Source organism: Sus scrofa, chromosome 1, assembly GCF_000003025.6.
Source record: "Sus scrofa isolate TJ Tabasco breed Duroc chromosome 1, Sscrofa11.1, whole genome shotgun sequence".
NCBI lineage: Eukaryota > Metazoa > Chordata > Mammalia > Artiodactyla > Suidae > Sus > Sus scrofa.
In genome coordinates this window covers 260,555,352-260,571,426 of record NC_010443.5, presented here as the reverse complement: position 1 = coordinate 260,571,426, position 16,075 = coordinate 260,555,352, and the positions used below count along the sequence as shown (strand labels likewise).

The following is a 16,075-nucleotide window of genomic DNA, read 5'->3' as shown; positions in this document are numbered from 1 at the left end:
TAAGCTCAGGTGCAGTAGTTCTGTGGATCTTTGTACTTGTTTTTTGTCTTTTTTTTTAGGGCTGCACCCATGGCGTATGGAAGTTCCCAGGCTAGAGGTCAAATCAGGGCTGTAGCTGCTGGCCTACACCACAGCCCCAGTAACACGAGATCTGAGCTTCATCTGGGACCTATGCAGTAGCCTAGGCAACACCGGATCCTTAACCCACTGAGTGAGGCCAGGGATTGAACCCGCATCCTCATGGATACTAGTTGGGTCCTTAACCTGCTGGACCACAATGGGATTTCCTCTTTGTACTTTTCATTTATTTATCTTTGCTTTTTAGCGCTGTACCTGTGGCATATGGAAGTTCCTGGGCTAGGGGTCAAATCGGAGCCACAGCTGCTGGCCTACATCACAGCTGCTGGCCTATACCACAGCCACTGGCCTACACCACAGCCACAGAAATATGGGATCTGAGCCATGTCTGCGACCTATACGACAGCCCACAGCAGTGCTGGATCCTCAACCCACTGAGTGAGGTCAGGGATCGAACCCACATCCTCATGGATCCTAGTTGGGTTCATTACTGCTGAGCCACGATGGGAACTCCCTCTTTGTAGTTTTTAAAGGTAACTATTTTCTCGACTTTATACTCATAAACTTTAAAATTTTTAATTGTTCTTTATGTATCATCATTTGATTGGTGTATCCTTTTTTTGGCCACACGCACAGCATCTGGAAGCTCCCAGGTCAGCGATTGAAAGTGCACCACAGCAGTGACAATGCCAGGTCCTTAACCCACTGTGCCACCGGGGAACTCCTGGTGTATGCTCTTTGTAGGTTGTGGTGTAATGGAGTAAAGTAAAATGGGAAAAAAGTCCAAAACAAAGTTAAAATTGTATAGAAATTATGGCTGCAGATAGATGGACAAGAACTGAAAGGAATGTCTGCAGTAGGAAAATGGTTTAATTTGTTGGCACAACTGAACTGTGGGAGAATGTTTTTATTCTTTACCTTTAGAATTCTGTTAATATTGCTTTGGTGTGGTTGTGTAATAAAATCTTCTTTCGTCCCTTTAGAATTGAATTTCTATTTACTGACATTTATAATTCATTGTAGGTTCTTGGTCGGTTGTTTTGGATTAAAGGTTTAGGAGAATCTTATCATCGTCTGTTTGCCCAAGAAAAAAAAGTAACGTTTAATTTTTAAAGTGGTTTCTTTCTTTTTAAAAAATATTACTTTGAAAGTGCTTACTTGGAGTTCCTATCGTGGTGCAGTGGTTAACGAATCCAACTGGGAACGATGAGGTTGCAGGTTCGATCCCTGGCCTCGCTCATCGGGTTAAGGATCTGGCATTGCCGTGAGCTGTGGTGTAGGTCGAAGATGTGGCTCAGATTCCGTGTTGCTGTGGCTCTGGTGTAGGCTGGTGGCTGCAGCTCTGATTAGACCCCTAGCCTGGGAATCTCCATATGCCGAGGGATCGGCCCATAAATAAATAAGTAAATAAGTAAATAAATAAAAAGAAAGTGCTTATTTTATCCTTTGTTCCTCATTATGAATGTAATCTATACTTAGTATCGAAATACTTTAAAAATTGAGAAAAAAAATTTTAAATATCATCCATGATCATGTGTTTTGGTATTTCTTTCAGGTTTTTAATTGATGTTTTAAGAAAACCCTACTTATTCAAGAAAAATTCAAATACATAGAAAAGTAGAGAGAATAGTATATTGACCCTCTGGAACTTGTCACACAGCTCAGCAATCATAAACTCATGGCCAGCTCTGTTTTAGGTATATTCTCTTCCTGACCCCTTGTCTTTCCACACTTGAGTATTTTTTTTTTTTTTTTTTTTTTGGCCACACCCATGGCATGTGTACGTTCTGAGGCTGGGGACTTAACTCGCACCACAACAGCAACCTGACAACACTGGGTCACTACTGTGACCCAGGGACCTGTGCCACCAGGGACCTCCCCAGCACTCAAGTATTTTAAGCAATTCCTAGGCATATTATTTCATCATTTTTTTTCAGTATGTTTTTTAAAAAAGTACCATTTTTACCTCTAAAAGCTTAATAAATTCTTAATATTACCAAATAGCCAATAATATTTAGATTTCCTTGTCTTATTTAAACTTTTTTTTTTTAGGGTCACACCTGCGACATATGGAAGTTCCAGGCTAGGGGTCAATCTGAGCTGTAGCCATGGGAATGTGGGATCCGAGCCATGTCTGTAACCTACACCACAGCCCATGGCAACACTGGATCCTTAACCCAGTAAGCAAGGCCAGGGGTCTAACCCGAGTCCTCATGGATCCTAGTTGGGTTCGTTACCACTGAACCGTGAAGGGAACTCCTTTAAAAATTGTTTTAAACAGTTTGTTCAAATCATGATCCAGACATTGCATTAATTGATGTTATCTTTTTAAAAAGTTTTATTTTGGAGTTCCCGTCGTGGCGCAGTGGTTAACGAATCCGACTAGGAACCATGAGGTTGCGGGTTCGGTCCTGCCTTGCTCAGTGGGTTAACGATCCGGCGTTGCCGTGAGCTGTGGTGTAGGTTGCAGACACGGCTCGGATCCGTGTTGCTGTGGCTCTAGCGTAGGCCGGTGGCTACAGCTCGATTCAACCCTAGCCTGGAACCTCCATATGCCGCGGAGCGCCAAGAAATAGCAACAACAAAAAAGACAAAAAGACAAAAAAAAAAAAAAAGTTTTATTTTGAAATAATTTCAGACATAGAGGAAAGATTCAAAATAATAACAGAATTCCTATCCATCCTTTGTCCTGCTTCCTCTTACATAACTGTTAACCTCTTACATAACTATGGAACACTCATCAGAAATAGGAAATTACCACCGACACAATACAGTTATCTGCAGACTCTATTTGAGTTTTGCTGGTTCTATTAATGCCCCATTTCTGGTCCAGGATCCACATTGCCTTTAATTGTCCTGTCTCCTTATCTTAGCTGATATGGGACAGCTGCTCAAGTCTTTGTCTTTTGTGACCTTGACTCCTTTGAAGAGTACTGGTAAGTTATTTTGTTATTGTCGCTCATTTTGGGCATATGTTTCTCTTGTGATTAGATTGAGGCTATACATTTCCGGCAAGAACAGCACAGACAAGATATGTCATATCTCGAGGAATGTAATGTCAGTTCGTCTTATTTCTCATGAAGCTGGTGGTGTAGGTCACTTGGTTAAGGTGGGGGTCTCCTGGATTTCTCCACAGTAAAGTTACTGTTTTCCGTTTGTGATAAATATTCTAGGGGACGTACTTTGAGACTATGTAAATGTCTTGTTTCTCATCATACTTTTAAGAATCTCATTGATGGTTTTTACCTACAATAGTTATCACTGTGGTGTTTGCTTAGCGGTGATTTTCTTTTTCTGTCATTCCTTCTATACCCGTTTGTGGTAATCCTACTGTAAGGGAGGGCTGATGCTTCTCCTGAAATTATTTATTTGTTGTTTATATCAGTATGGACTCATGGATATTTGTTTTATTCTGTAGGTTGTTAAGCCATTACTATCATGATTTATTTTCTTTTTTTTTCTTTTTCTCCTTTTAGGGCCGCACCTGCGGCATATGGAGATTCCCAGGCTAGGAGGTCTAATCAGAGCTGTAGCCGCCAGCCTACACCAGAGCCACAGCAACGCAGGATCCGAGCCATATCTGCGACTTACACCACAGCTCATGGCAACTCGGGATCCTTAACCCACTGAGCGAGGCCAGGGATCGAACCCACAACCTCATGGTTCCTAGTCGGATTTGTTTCCGCTGTGCCACGAGGGGAACTCCACGATTTATTTTCTTATTCAGATTGTCTCAGATTTGGCCACTCAGACCTCCTTCAAATTGATTCCTGTGTCTTTTCAACATTTCTTAGTACTTCCTCACTTGTTAGGGTCATCTTGTATTTTCCCTAACCCAATCCTAGAATCAACCATTTCTTTAAGGATCCCTGGTTTCTTTTATTGGAAAATGATATTTAGGAACCAAGATCTCAATGACAGATGTCCTCATTACTACTAGGGTGTCAATACGCCTAGGCCTTGGCTGTAGACAGGGTTTGGAAATACATGTTTGCATACTGACACAGGCAAAAACACATCTATATTTCTGTGTCTAACTCTGTGAGCGACTATGAATGCACATACATGCATGCCCATGTGTGCATTAAGAAAGTTAGGGAAACTAGAATGAACTCTGTAGAATCAGTATGAATTTGTGAGTTCACACTAGCCTTCTGTAACTTCCTTAATTATTATTTAATCCACGGGGTCTCCCTTCTTTTTTTCTTTGTAACTTATTTGTTGAACATGGTGGGTCATTTATCCTTTATTGTTTTCCACATTCTGGGTTTTGCTGATTGTACTTTTGTAATGCCATTCAACTTGTTTCTCTGCTGACTTTATTTCTAGTAAATTGGTAGTTAGATAAAGTGCATGATCAAATTCGGGTTGAATTTTTTTGGCGAGAGTACGTCATAGGTGGTCATTTGTACTTCCACAGGAGGTGCACAGTATTTGATAGCCCCTGCTTTTGTGTTGTTCGCAGCCATTGATGATTGTTTGCAAAGTGCTGATAATTTCATGGTTCCTTCTTTTATAGCTGTATACCTTTTTTTTTTTTAATTTAAATTAATGCCATACCTGTGGCATGTGGAAGTTCCCAGACTAGTGGTCCAATCATAGCTGCAGTTGCCGGCCTACACCCCAGCGACAGCAACACCAGATCCAAGCCACGTCTGCGACCTACACCACAGCTCACAGCAACGCTGGATCCTTAACCCACTGAACCAGGCCAGCGATTGAACCCGTGTCCTCATGGATACTAGTCAGGTTCATTACTGCTGAGCCACAATGGAAACTCCCATATTGATATTTATAATTGAAATTTAGAATTACATGTCATAACTTCTTTTATGATTGTGTTTGTTTTCTCTGAGGCTTGGTTCTTATGATAGTTATGATTACTTATTTAATAAATGTATATTTATACAAACACAGTTTCAGAAAACAACAGTACAGCTATTATTTCATGCAACATGATTGCCAAAAACAGTTCAAGATTTTTGCAGCAGTCCCTTTGTCCTTGGAGAAATATCTCATCAGGAGGTGTACAAATTACTCCTGCTTTTACGTTATTGAAATCATTCCTCTCTGTTTGGTTAACCAATCAGCTTGATACATGGTTAAATTCTTTTTCTGTTTCTTTGTGCTGTTTTTAGTTTGGATGGATTATTTTCTTTTTTTTTTTTTTTTTAAATGAGAGTTGCAACGTTTATTTCAGGTTCTCTTTGTTTTTTTTTTTTCATTTTTTTTTCATTTTTTTTTTTTTTTTCTTTTTTGCCACACAGGCAGTATGTGGGAATTCCTGGGCCAGGGATTGAACCTACGCCGCACAGCAGCAACCAGAGCCACAGCGGTGAGAACGCAGGAGCCTCAACCGCTAGGCCATCAGAGAACTCCCTATTTTCTTATTTTAAGAATAATTGGAGTTCCCGTCATGGCTCAGCGGAAACGAATCCCAATATCCATGGGGATTCGGGTTCAATCCCTGGCCTTGCTCAGTGGGCTGGGGATCTGGCATTGCCGTGAGCTGTGGTGTAGGTCATGGACTCAGCTCGGATCCCACATTGCTGTGGCTGTGGCGTAGGCCCATGGCTGTAGCTCTGATTTGACCTCTACCCCGGGAACTTCCATATGTGGCAAGTGCAACCCTAAAAAGCAAAAAAAAAAAAAAAAAAAAAAAAAAGAGTAGTTATCTAAACATTTAAATGGCTTCACCATCACATCCATAAAAATGAGTCTACTCTCTCCTCTACTTTGTTCTCTCCTTTTCTTCACTGGCAGCCCTTTGTGTTGTGGTTAAATAAATGGCAGTGTGCTGTACATACTTTTTTTTCCTCTTGGGGTCCATACCGCCCTCCACCATGCACCCCAACCTGTACCCAGTATTCTGAAAATTACTTTAGGGAAGTGTATTTGTAGAGAGAGCCCTCATTCCTTTCCCTTTATAGCTTCAGAGTGCTCCACTCTGAGAAGGCACCATAGTTTATTCTGCTATTGGTGGATATTTGGGTTATTTCCAGCCTTTTACCACTGTGAATAGTGCTTCCATATTAGAATAGTGCATCTCTTGGGGTAGTTAAAAATCCCACTCCACACTGTTTTTCTGTCTTTTTTCCTTTAACATTATAATATGAGCATTTTCTACGTTACTCTAAATGTTATTTAAGACAGATTTTTTTTTTTTTTCTGATTATCAGTTATTTTTCTGTTAGGACAGTTTCTTTTCTGGAAGTGAAACAGATTTACTTAGAGATTTTAGAAACTCAGAAAAATAAAAAATTAAAAATCAATTGAAAATCCCCCATAATCCCTCTAGTTAGGTGGAGGTTAGGACTAGTGAGTGTTGTTGGCGTATAGTTGACTTACAGTGTTGTGCTCGTTTCAGGTGCACAGCAAAGTGATTCAGTTATACATATCATACAGCCATTCTTTTTCAGATTCCTTTCCCATGGAGTATTGAGTCAATTTCCCTGTGTTCTACACTGGGCTCTGTTAGTTATCTGTTTTCTATGTAGTGGTGTGTGTATGTTAATCCCTGACTCCTGATTTACCCCTCCTTCCTGCTTTTCCCCTTTGGTTCCCATAAATTTGATTTCAGAATTTGTGAGGAGTCTGTTTCTGTTTGTGAATAGGTTCCTTCATAGCCTTAACAGTATTTTGCATACACACTTGGAAAACAATCAGCATTATATGACATAGTATCATGCTTTGTTTTTACTCATAATTGTGATTTTTCAAAAATATCTTTTTAGAATTAATTCTTTATGGTAGATATTCAGTTTCTTCCCGGTTTTTCAGTATTTTGAATGATTTTGTGATAAATATCCGTGCATAACAGTTTTTGCAGATTTACATTGTTCTTAAAGTTGGTTTTCGTAACACTTCAAATGGGAAGGAAGTTCACATTTGTTAAATGCATCTATTTAGCTTGCTCTCTTACAGCAGTAAGGGAATAAGGTGAAAGATTGTTACTTTGAAATTTCTGTCAAGTAAATTCCATTTTTTCCATGTTCTTTTTCTTCTTGTAGGACCTTAGAAATGAAGTCGAGAGATTACGCAATGAGGTGAATGAGAGAGAGAAAGCAGTGGAGAATCGTTACAAGAGCCTTTTGAGTGAAAGTAATAAAAAATTGCACAGTCAAGAGCAAGTGATCAGAAGTCTAACAGAATGTGCCAACCAGAAGGACTTGTCGCTTCAGGTATCATAACTTTTTTTCTTTTGCATTTACTTTTTGTACTTCATCATAGGGTCTTTTTTGTTTTTGCTTTAAACTCTTTTTCAGGAATGTTTGTATCAAAATCAGGGTGGCAGCAAAGATTGTAGTCCTCACTGTTTTATATCAGGGCACTTTAGAGCTTCCTCTATGTCTTTTGGACCTTGGCCACCAAGGAGGTCTGTTTGGAGAAACGGAAGCTCTGAGAAGGGAAGGGACTTACCCTGGGTCACGTGACTCGTAAATGGCTCCCAGGGGCCAGCCTGCCTCTGCCGAGGTGCTGGCTCCTCCTTCTCTGTGCTGCATCCCCTCACTCCTCTGCACGTTTCCTCTAACTGTTCCTTTCTGTCGTGGAATACCCTTCTCACTGATGGTGTAGTGAAGTTTTGATTCAGCTCAGGATTGCAGGTAACCATGATGGGGTGAACATCTGCTTCCTCCTGCTGCTTCGTTAACCTGACAGTGAAGGGGTGAGAAGGTGCAAGCCCACAGGACCAAGAGAAAGGGAACGGTGCAACAGCAGTTGCCATTTGGACGATAGGTGGACAGGGCAGTGGTAACTAGATGGGATTCGACTTTCCCCTCTCTGTTACATGCCTTGGGGATGAAAAGCCAACAAGAAGCAAGCTGATTAACTGGACAGAACCCAGCAAGCTCAGCAGGCAGTGGGGGTACCTGGTACTTTGTCAGCAGGAGATGTGGCTGGAGTGCTGGGCAGTCAGATGACCTTGTTGACACTAGAAGGAGACTGAAGGTTTACTCTGTGGGACCTTAAACCAGAGAAGCACTGGCCTGGGGTCACCAGGAACAAGCGGAAACACGAGCAGTTCTGCTAATGAGGAGGAATGGCACTCGTGCCAGCATGGAGAGTCCTCTGAGGACAGAGGCTGACAGGTGGGGGTCCTCCAGCAAAACAGCTGGGTCCCTGTCTGATTGTCTCACAGTGAGGCCACACTCACAGAGCTTCTGGCACTTCTCCCTTAAAAATAGGTGGGTGGCCTGAGTTTTTCAAATGGGATTGAGAAGCATCTAAGAGGCAAGACAAAGACACAGCAAAGCTACACAGAGGAATCAGAAACAGTGGAAGATGAGAAGAAGACTAGACAGCTTTTCAAAAAAATCAACACTATACCATCTTTAGATATGAAATGAGATCAGAGTTTGATAAAAAAGATATTTGGGAAAGAATGGCCTATTGGAAGTATGATTACAAATATAAAAAGCTTTATGTCTGTATATACAAGAATTAGAAAAATTGGAAGAGAAAGTTGAGTATGTCTTCCAGAAAATAGAATTAAAAAAAGAAACAGAAAGATGAGAGGAGTTCCCATTGTTTCTCAGTGGGTTAAAAGCTCAGTGAGTATCCATGAAGATACAGGTTCCATCCCTGGCCTTGCTCAGTGGGTTAAGGATCTGGTATTGCCACAAGCTGTAGTGTAGGTCGAAGCTGCGGCTCAGATCCTGTGTTGCTGTGGCTGTGGTGTAGGCCAGCAACTGCAGCTCTGATTCGGCCCCTAGCCTGGGAACTTCCATGTGCTGCGGGTGCAGCCCTAAAAAAAAAGAGAGAGAAAGAGAGAAAATGAGAGAAAAAAAGATAAGAAAATCAGAGGCTTGATTCAAGAGCTCCAATATATGACTAGCAAAAGTTCCAGAAAGATAGAACAGACAAAGCAGGGGGAAGGAAAAATTCCAAGTTGTATGAGAAAAATTTTCTCAGCGGTAGGGCAGACATCTCTACATTGAAAGGGCCTGCTCTGTTTCTAGCACAGTGAATGAAGAAAGACCTCTGTCCTGAGCCGGGTCAATGTGAAATTTGAGAAAGCAGGGGGTAAAGAGTGGTCTGAAAGGCTTTCAGAGAGAGGAAAATAATCAGTTGCATACAAAGGACCCACGGCTAGAAGTGACAACAGAATTCTTAGAAACAACACCAGAAGCCAGGAGACAGGAGAGCGGTGCTTTCAGAATTTGGAGGAAGAGTGATTCCAGTCCCATGTTCTGTAGTCAGCCAGGCTGGCGGCAAGAGTGGGGGCAGAGTAAAGGCAGCTCAGACATTCAGTGCCTAAAATCTTCGGCCTCCATGTCCTCTTTGCAGGAAACTCCTGGAAGATAATTCTGTCCAAATGAGGAAGTAACTGATCATGAGAGACATGTGGGATCCACAAAGTGGGGAGCTCACCTGGATGCAGTGAAAGGAGGCCCCAGGCAGACAGCTCAGCCACTTAGGGAGAAGCCCAGATTTGAGCTGCTGAGGGATTTCTTCCAGAAACTGAAACAGAACCCTCTTTTTTTTTTTTTTTTTTTTTTTTTTGTCTTTTTAGGCCCACACCCTCCGCATGTGGAGGGTCCCAGGCTAGGGGTTGGTTGAATCGGAGCTGTAGCCGCTGGCCTACACCACAGCCACAGTGACGGGGATCCAAGCTTCATCTGCGACCTACACCACAGCTCATGGCAACGCTGGATCCTTAACCCACTGAGCAAGGCCAGGGATTGAACCCGAAACCTCATGGTTCCTAGTCGGATTCGTTAATCGCTGAGCCATGACAGGAACTCCAGAACCCGTCATTTACCTGATGTGTCTTGACTCTATCTAGATGAATTTATGAGTTTGGCAATAAATTGACACTAAGTACATAATTTAGTTTTATCAACTAAGCACACTGAACAAAGTGTGGTAGGGCAGGATTCCTAATTCCAAGCAAAGCAAGGAACTGAACACGAAAGGGAGTGTCATCACGGAGCCCTGGGCTGTGAGCAGTATTTGCGTGGCCATAATCATGTAAACACAGACTGTTGCTTTAACCAAGATTATGGTGTAACTAATTTGGAAAAGCATGGGCGTGGGGGCAGATGAAATGAGAGCTCCATCCTGAAACCTCTGTGATAGGAGCCAAGAGGTGAAATCTAACCTTAGGAAATCAAGACGTGGGAAAGTGGAACCATAACATAGCAACCTGGAAGTCACTAACAAACGGGAGAGGAGGAGGAGTGGAGAGTTGTTTATTTCTGGGAGTGGGACCAGAGGTGAGAAGTGGAGCCTGGTGGTACTGTTTGTCACAACATGTAGGTGTAGTTGGACTTTTAAGAAATAAAAATGAAAAGTGTAACTCAGGCAGAACCGTACTGCGGTAATTCTAGAATTTCAGTGTTGGTTATTTCCTAGTTCTTCCTGTTACAGTTCAGTGGGTTTTTACAAAAAAAAAAAAAATTTCCTTCTGCCTCTTTCTTGTTTGTGTTCACCTATTTTATAGAAGTTTGACATGATGAGTTAATTCTGATGGGTGCTTAGGAAAAAGATGCAGGTCTCACCCTTAATTTCTGACCAGAGTAGACAGAGACCTAGTTCAGGAGTCACCAGGTTTTAAACAGTTAGGAACAGGTTCCATGCTTGAATTTGGCCAAAAGATGGTTTGCAGTCTTCTGTGTTGTTGGACGCCAGCTCTCCGAAGGGGTCAGCGAGGGGAGCTATATTGTGCCTCCTCGTGATGGAAGAGCCTTTCACATGTGACTAGACCCCAAGGCAGTAGTTGCAGTGTTTTGTTTTGTTTTTTTTTCTTTTTAGGGCCACCCTTTCAGTATATGGAAGTTCCCCAGCTAGGGGTTGAATCAGAGTTGCAGCTGCCAACCTACATCACAGCTCACAGCAACACCGGATCCTTAACTCACTGAGCGAGGCCATGGATCGAACCTGGATCCTCATGGATACTAGTTGGTTTCATAGCCTGCTGGAACTCCCAGTGGTTGCAGTCTTGCCTTTTTCTTCCTGGAAGTCAGATCTCCTTGTAGATATGGTTCCAGTTTTGTCAAATCTGTAATGTTCCAAGACAGCCTAGACTTGGTTGGATTGTTCTGTACAGTTCTTCTAGATCACTGCAGTAACCCTGTAGGATGGGAAACAGACCCAAAAATTACACCCTGGCCAAGGGGGACCCAGGATTGGAACCTGGGTTGTGGGGCTGGAGCCTGGGCTTTGTCTTCATACCTGCTGGGAGACCGTCCCTGTGGTGGCGAGAGGGAAGGTTTGTAATGACCGCGCCATTCTTGGCGCCGTGCAGGCGTGCTCCTCTCCTGGTTATAGTAACACAAATGGATTGCGTTAGAGATTGCAGTTGCCTAATATTCGCAGATAATGGAAATCATTGAGAGGATATAGACACATTATGGAAAAAACAGTAAATCTTCCCTGAGAGGGTGTGGGACCATCTATTTATTTATTTTTTCCCTGTTGAAAACTTCCTTTTGATTTGCTTTGTTTCCTTAGAAATTCAGCGACAAAGATTTGGAAGCTTTGCCACAGAACCGCTATTTAATGACTGCAGAGGATCTTGAGTTCAGGAGTGAAGACTTAATAACAGAAAAGTGCTCTTCTCCATCACCAGGCAGCAAAATCATCTCCTCTGAGGTAAGTTTGACTGAAGCTGGACGTTCACATGCAAATTCATATTCTTCTCTGGCACGTATGCGATAACTCCTCTGATCTAAAGATCCTGCCTTCCGGCCGATAATTGAGCTTCCAGCAGGTGAGAGGAGGGGGTTCTTAGTCTTTCCACCTTACAGGTGAAATGTCCTTCCATTGAGGGTTAGGATTTGCGCTGCACAGGAAACTGAGACATCACAGCTCGTTAAAAGATGAGCCTCATATTTGCCCCCCTGGGGTTCACCTCTCATGAAGTTCCTACCTATAATCTCCAGGTGAGAACATTTTCCTGGTGACATGCACACAAGAAATGGTACAGCAGGCCCTTCCTGATCCGGCCCCAGGCTGTCTTTCCAGTCTCGGTTTTTCTCATTCCCTGTCATCTCTTACAACAGCTCCTTCTTGCAGATTCCTGAAGAAGCCCTGTCCGTGCCTTTGCACATGCTTCTCCGTCTGCCGGGAATACCTTTTTCTCCCTGTTGACTTGGTTCCTGAACACCTCTAGGGGTGTCACTCCAGTGCCACCGTTGTGGCTCCTTCCCTGGCCTGCTGAGAGCGACATCTTCTTGTGCTCTGTGGTGCACAGCGCTTTGCATGCGCGTCCCCCGTGGCACTTAGTCCTCAGGTTGACGCTACAGAGCCGCTCTGCTGCTTCCCCTCCCTCGAGCCCTGTGCACCATGGGCAGGCACCTCAGGGGCAGAAAACTGGCTTCCGTGTCTGGATCCCAGCGCGTACCCCCAGTGCCTGGCTAAGTGGATGTTTGTTGAGTGAATGAATGATTTCATTGGTCTGTTGAGATGCATACAGATTGTTCTGGCCTGCAACTTGCATGGAATGCAACTAGGCAGACAGAAATGGGAAAGGAAAGGAGTTTACTGTAGGCCAAGGTTTTTTTTTTTTTTTTTTTTTGTCTTTTTGCCTTTTCTAGGGCCACACCCGCGGCACATGAAGGTTCCCAGGCTAGGGGTCGAATCGGAGCTGTAACTGCCAAGCCTATGGCAGAGCCACAGCATTGCAGAATCTGAGCCGCAACCTACACCACAGCTCACGGCAACACCAGATCCTTAACCCACTGAGCAAGGCCAGGGATTGAACCTGAAACCTCATGGTTCCTAGTCAGATTCGTTAACCACTGAGCCACGACAGGAACTCCCAAGGTTTTTTTTTTAAGCCTGGCTTTAATTAAGTTCATACATTCAGAAGGCAGAGAATTCTTACATAAATTAGTTCTCTGATGAATGACTCTGATCATGACTTGTGGTTTTTGTGAAAGGTGATTCTCAAAATAATTGACAACTGGTGCAGCACGAGCACAGCCCTCAGAACAGACTCAGGTGTTGGGGCTGGAGGCCTGTTCTTGTGCCGGGCACTAACCCTGTAGTTACTGGGTCCTGGAGAGGGGCTGGGGTGGTTGGAGTGGATAGATATGCTGGTGTCTAAGTATTTCACTCTTTTAGCACCAGTACTAGCCATTGTACTGTGTATCTATTCAGTATCAGCCTTGGTTCTGGAGGGCACCATTGCCTGAATAGTGGGAACTCCTCAACTCTGATCATTTGTGGATTTTTCTCTTGAATAAGAATGTCTGAGAGTTCCTGTCGTGGCTCAGTGGTTAACGAATCTGTCTAGGAATCATGAGGTTGCGGGTTCGGCCTTGCTCAGTGGGTTAAGGATCTGGTTTGCCGTGAACTGTGGTGTAGGTCACAGACACAGCTTGGATCCCGCGTTGGTGTGGCTCTGGCGTTGGCCGGCAGCTACAGCTCCGATTCGACCCCTAGCCTGGGAACCTCCGTATGCCGCGGGTGTGGCCCTAGAAAAGGCAAAAAGACCAAAAAAAAAAAAAAAAAAGTCTGCATGGGAGTTCCCGATGTGGCACGGTGGGTTAATGATTCGGCTTGTCTCTGCGGTATTGCTGGTTGCCCTGCCTGGTGTAGTGGATTAAGGACCTGGCATTGCTATAGCTGTGGCTTGGATTTGATTCCTGGCCTGGGAACTTCCATATGCTGTGAGTGTGGCCAGAAAAAAAAAAAAGAAAGAGAGAATGTCCACATAGATTTGACTCTTGGGCCAGGTCAAAGGTCTGGAGGCCTGGATTTGTCTCTTGGTACCGTCACTTCATTTGCGTGACCTTAGGCAAGTCTGATAACTAAATCTTGGAGGCCTAATATTCTGTGATTCTAATTTGCTTATGGTTACTTGACTTTAATCAAATTTAGTTGGATATTAAGATACACATTAACCTGTACTCAGGTGCAATCTGTTTTTTTTTTAACCATTTAAAAAAATTGAATTATGGTTAATTTACCATGTTCTGTTTCAGGTGTACAGCAAAGTGATTTGGTTATATATGCCTATACTTTTTCAGATTCTTTTGCATTATAGGTTTAATACAAGATATTGTGTATAGTTCTTTGTGCTGTAGTAGTAGGTCTGTGTTGTTTATTTTATATATAGTAGTGTGTACCTATTAATCCCAAATTCCTAATTTATCCCTCCCCTCCTCCCTCTTTGGTAACCATAAGTTTGTTTCCTGTGTTTGTGAGTCTGTTTCTATTTTATAAATAAGTTTCTTTGTGTCATTTTTTAAGATTCTATATATAAGTGATGTCATATGATGTTTGTCTTTCTCTCTCTGACCTAGTATGATAATCTCTAGGTCCATCCATGTTGCTGCAAATGGAATTATTTAATTCTTTTTTTATGGCTGAGTAATATTCCACTGTTGTATATGTACTACATCTTCTTTATCCATGTATCTGTTGATGGACATTTAGGTTGTTTCCATGTCTTGGCTGCTGTGAATAGTGCTGTTATAAACATAAGGGTGCATGTTTTGTCTGGACACGGGCTCAGAAGTGGGTTGCAGAATGGTATGGTAACTCTATTTGAGTTTTTTAAGGAACCTCCACACTGTTCTCCATAGTGGCTGCTGCACCAATTTACATTCCCGCCAGCAGTACATGGCTTTCTTATGCTGTGTCCTTGGCCATTATGTGTTGACTTAGGGTTTATCTTCTGCCCACTTCTCAAAGAACCTGAGGCTGTGGTGGTGTCTCCATTTTCTCTGAGCAGTCTGTTTTCCTTCTAATCATGTGTGATCCTGAGAATTAATGCTGGATGATCAGGGAGTTGAGGAGAATTCTTTTTTCTCCACACCCTTTCTAGCATGTATTGCTTTTCAGGCTTTTTAATGATGGCCATTCTGACTGGTGTGAGGGGATAACTCATTGTAGTTTGAGTTGCATTTTTCTAATAAATCAGTGATATCGGGCATCTTTTCATGAAGCACAGTCTGTTTTGAAACAAGATAGCAGCCTATGAGGTTTTTTAGATGGATAGATCGTCACTAATTTGAATACATTTTGTTCAACTTTACTATTTTGAATCATGTTTTAGTCATGTAAAAAGTGTCTAAATGTTGAATAAAATGTTTCTAAATTTATTTAACAAGCTGAGTATTTTAAAATTTCATCTCAGTAGTTAGATCATGTGCACACACTGTTTTTAGTTTTTCATGCTGTCCAATGCCTGTACCTCAAGTATAAAGGCATTTCATGGGTCTATCAGTTATACTTTAGATCCTGACGATGTTTAGATGACTGTGTAAAATCCCTATGTGTTTTAGCAGAGGTTTTAATTCTCTTCTGTACGAGTAATTGCAAATTGTAGATAAAAGATTACAAATGATCATTTAGGAATTGAAAATTTTTAGGTGTCAGTTTAGGAAACCCCAGCTGTTGCAGCCTACAGTATCCCCACCCCCACCCCAGGCAAGGCATACTTTTCAGATTTGATTGTAGTTCTTTCTTTGTAGAAAACATGGCTTTCTTATGCTGTGTCCTTGGCCATTATGTGTTGACTTAGGGTTTATCTTCTGCCCACTTCTCCAAGAACCTGAGGCTGTGGTGGTGTCTCCATTTTCTCTGAGCAGTCTGTTTTCCTTCTAATCATGTGTGATCCTGAGAATTAATGCTGGATGATCAGGGAGTTGAGGAACAGAGAGCAAAACACACTGACCATATTTAACTTGCTGCAGCCAAAGATTTATAGCTTGGCTGTTGACATGGTTGGGACATTGCGGCTGAATTTCCTGCGTATTAAAATAAATGTCTTTGTTGCAGAGCTGTAACATAGCTCCTGAAATAGACACCATCTATCTGCTAGGCCACTAAATTGTCCTGATTACCAAGGAGTGAGCCATTAAGCTTTCTCTTTACAGATCTGCTGCTTCTTCAGATTGCAGTCTGCCCATTGCATGAGTTTCCTTCAAGTTATTGAGGAACCTGTGGTAGGGTAGAAAAACGCCTGGGTTTTGGTGTCAGAATGTCAGTTCTGCTGCTTATGAGCTCTGTGACCTTGGGCAAGTCCCTTAATATCTCTGAAACT

The 16,075-nt window shown here is 42.6% G+C and overlaps 1 protein-coding gene across 1 annotated transcript in view; it reads left to right on the top strand.

Moving 5' to 3' along the window:
• CDK5RAP2 (CDK5 regulatory subunit associated protein 2) overlaps positions 1-16,075 on the top strand; it is a 182,262-nt gene that overhangs the window by 76,644 nt on the left and 89,543 nt on the right. The window contains 2 exon segments of the mRNA XM_021068104.1: positions 7,089-7,259; positions 11,533-11,673. Coding sequence (XP_020923763.1) covers positions 7,089-7,259; positions 11,533-11,673 — 312 coding nt within the window.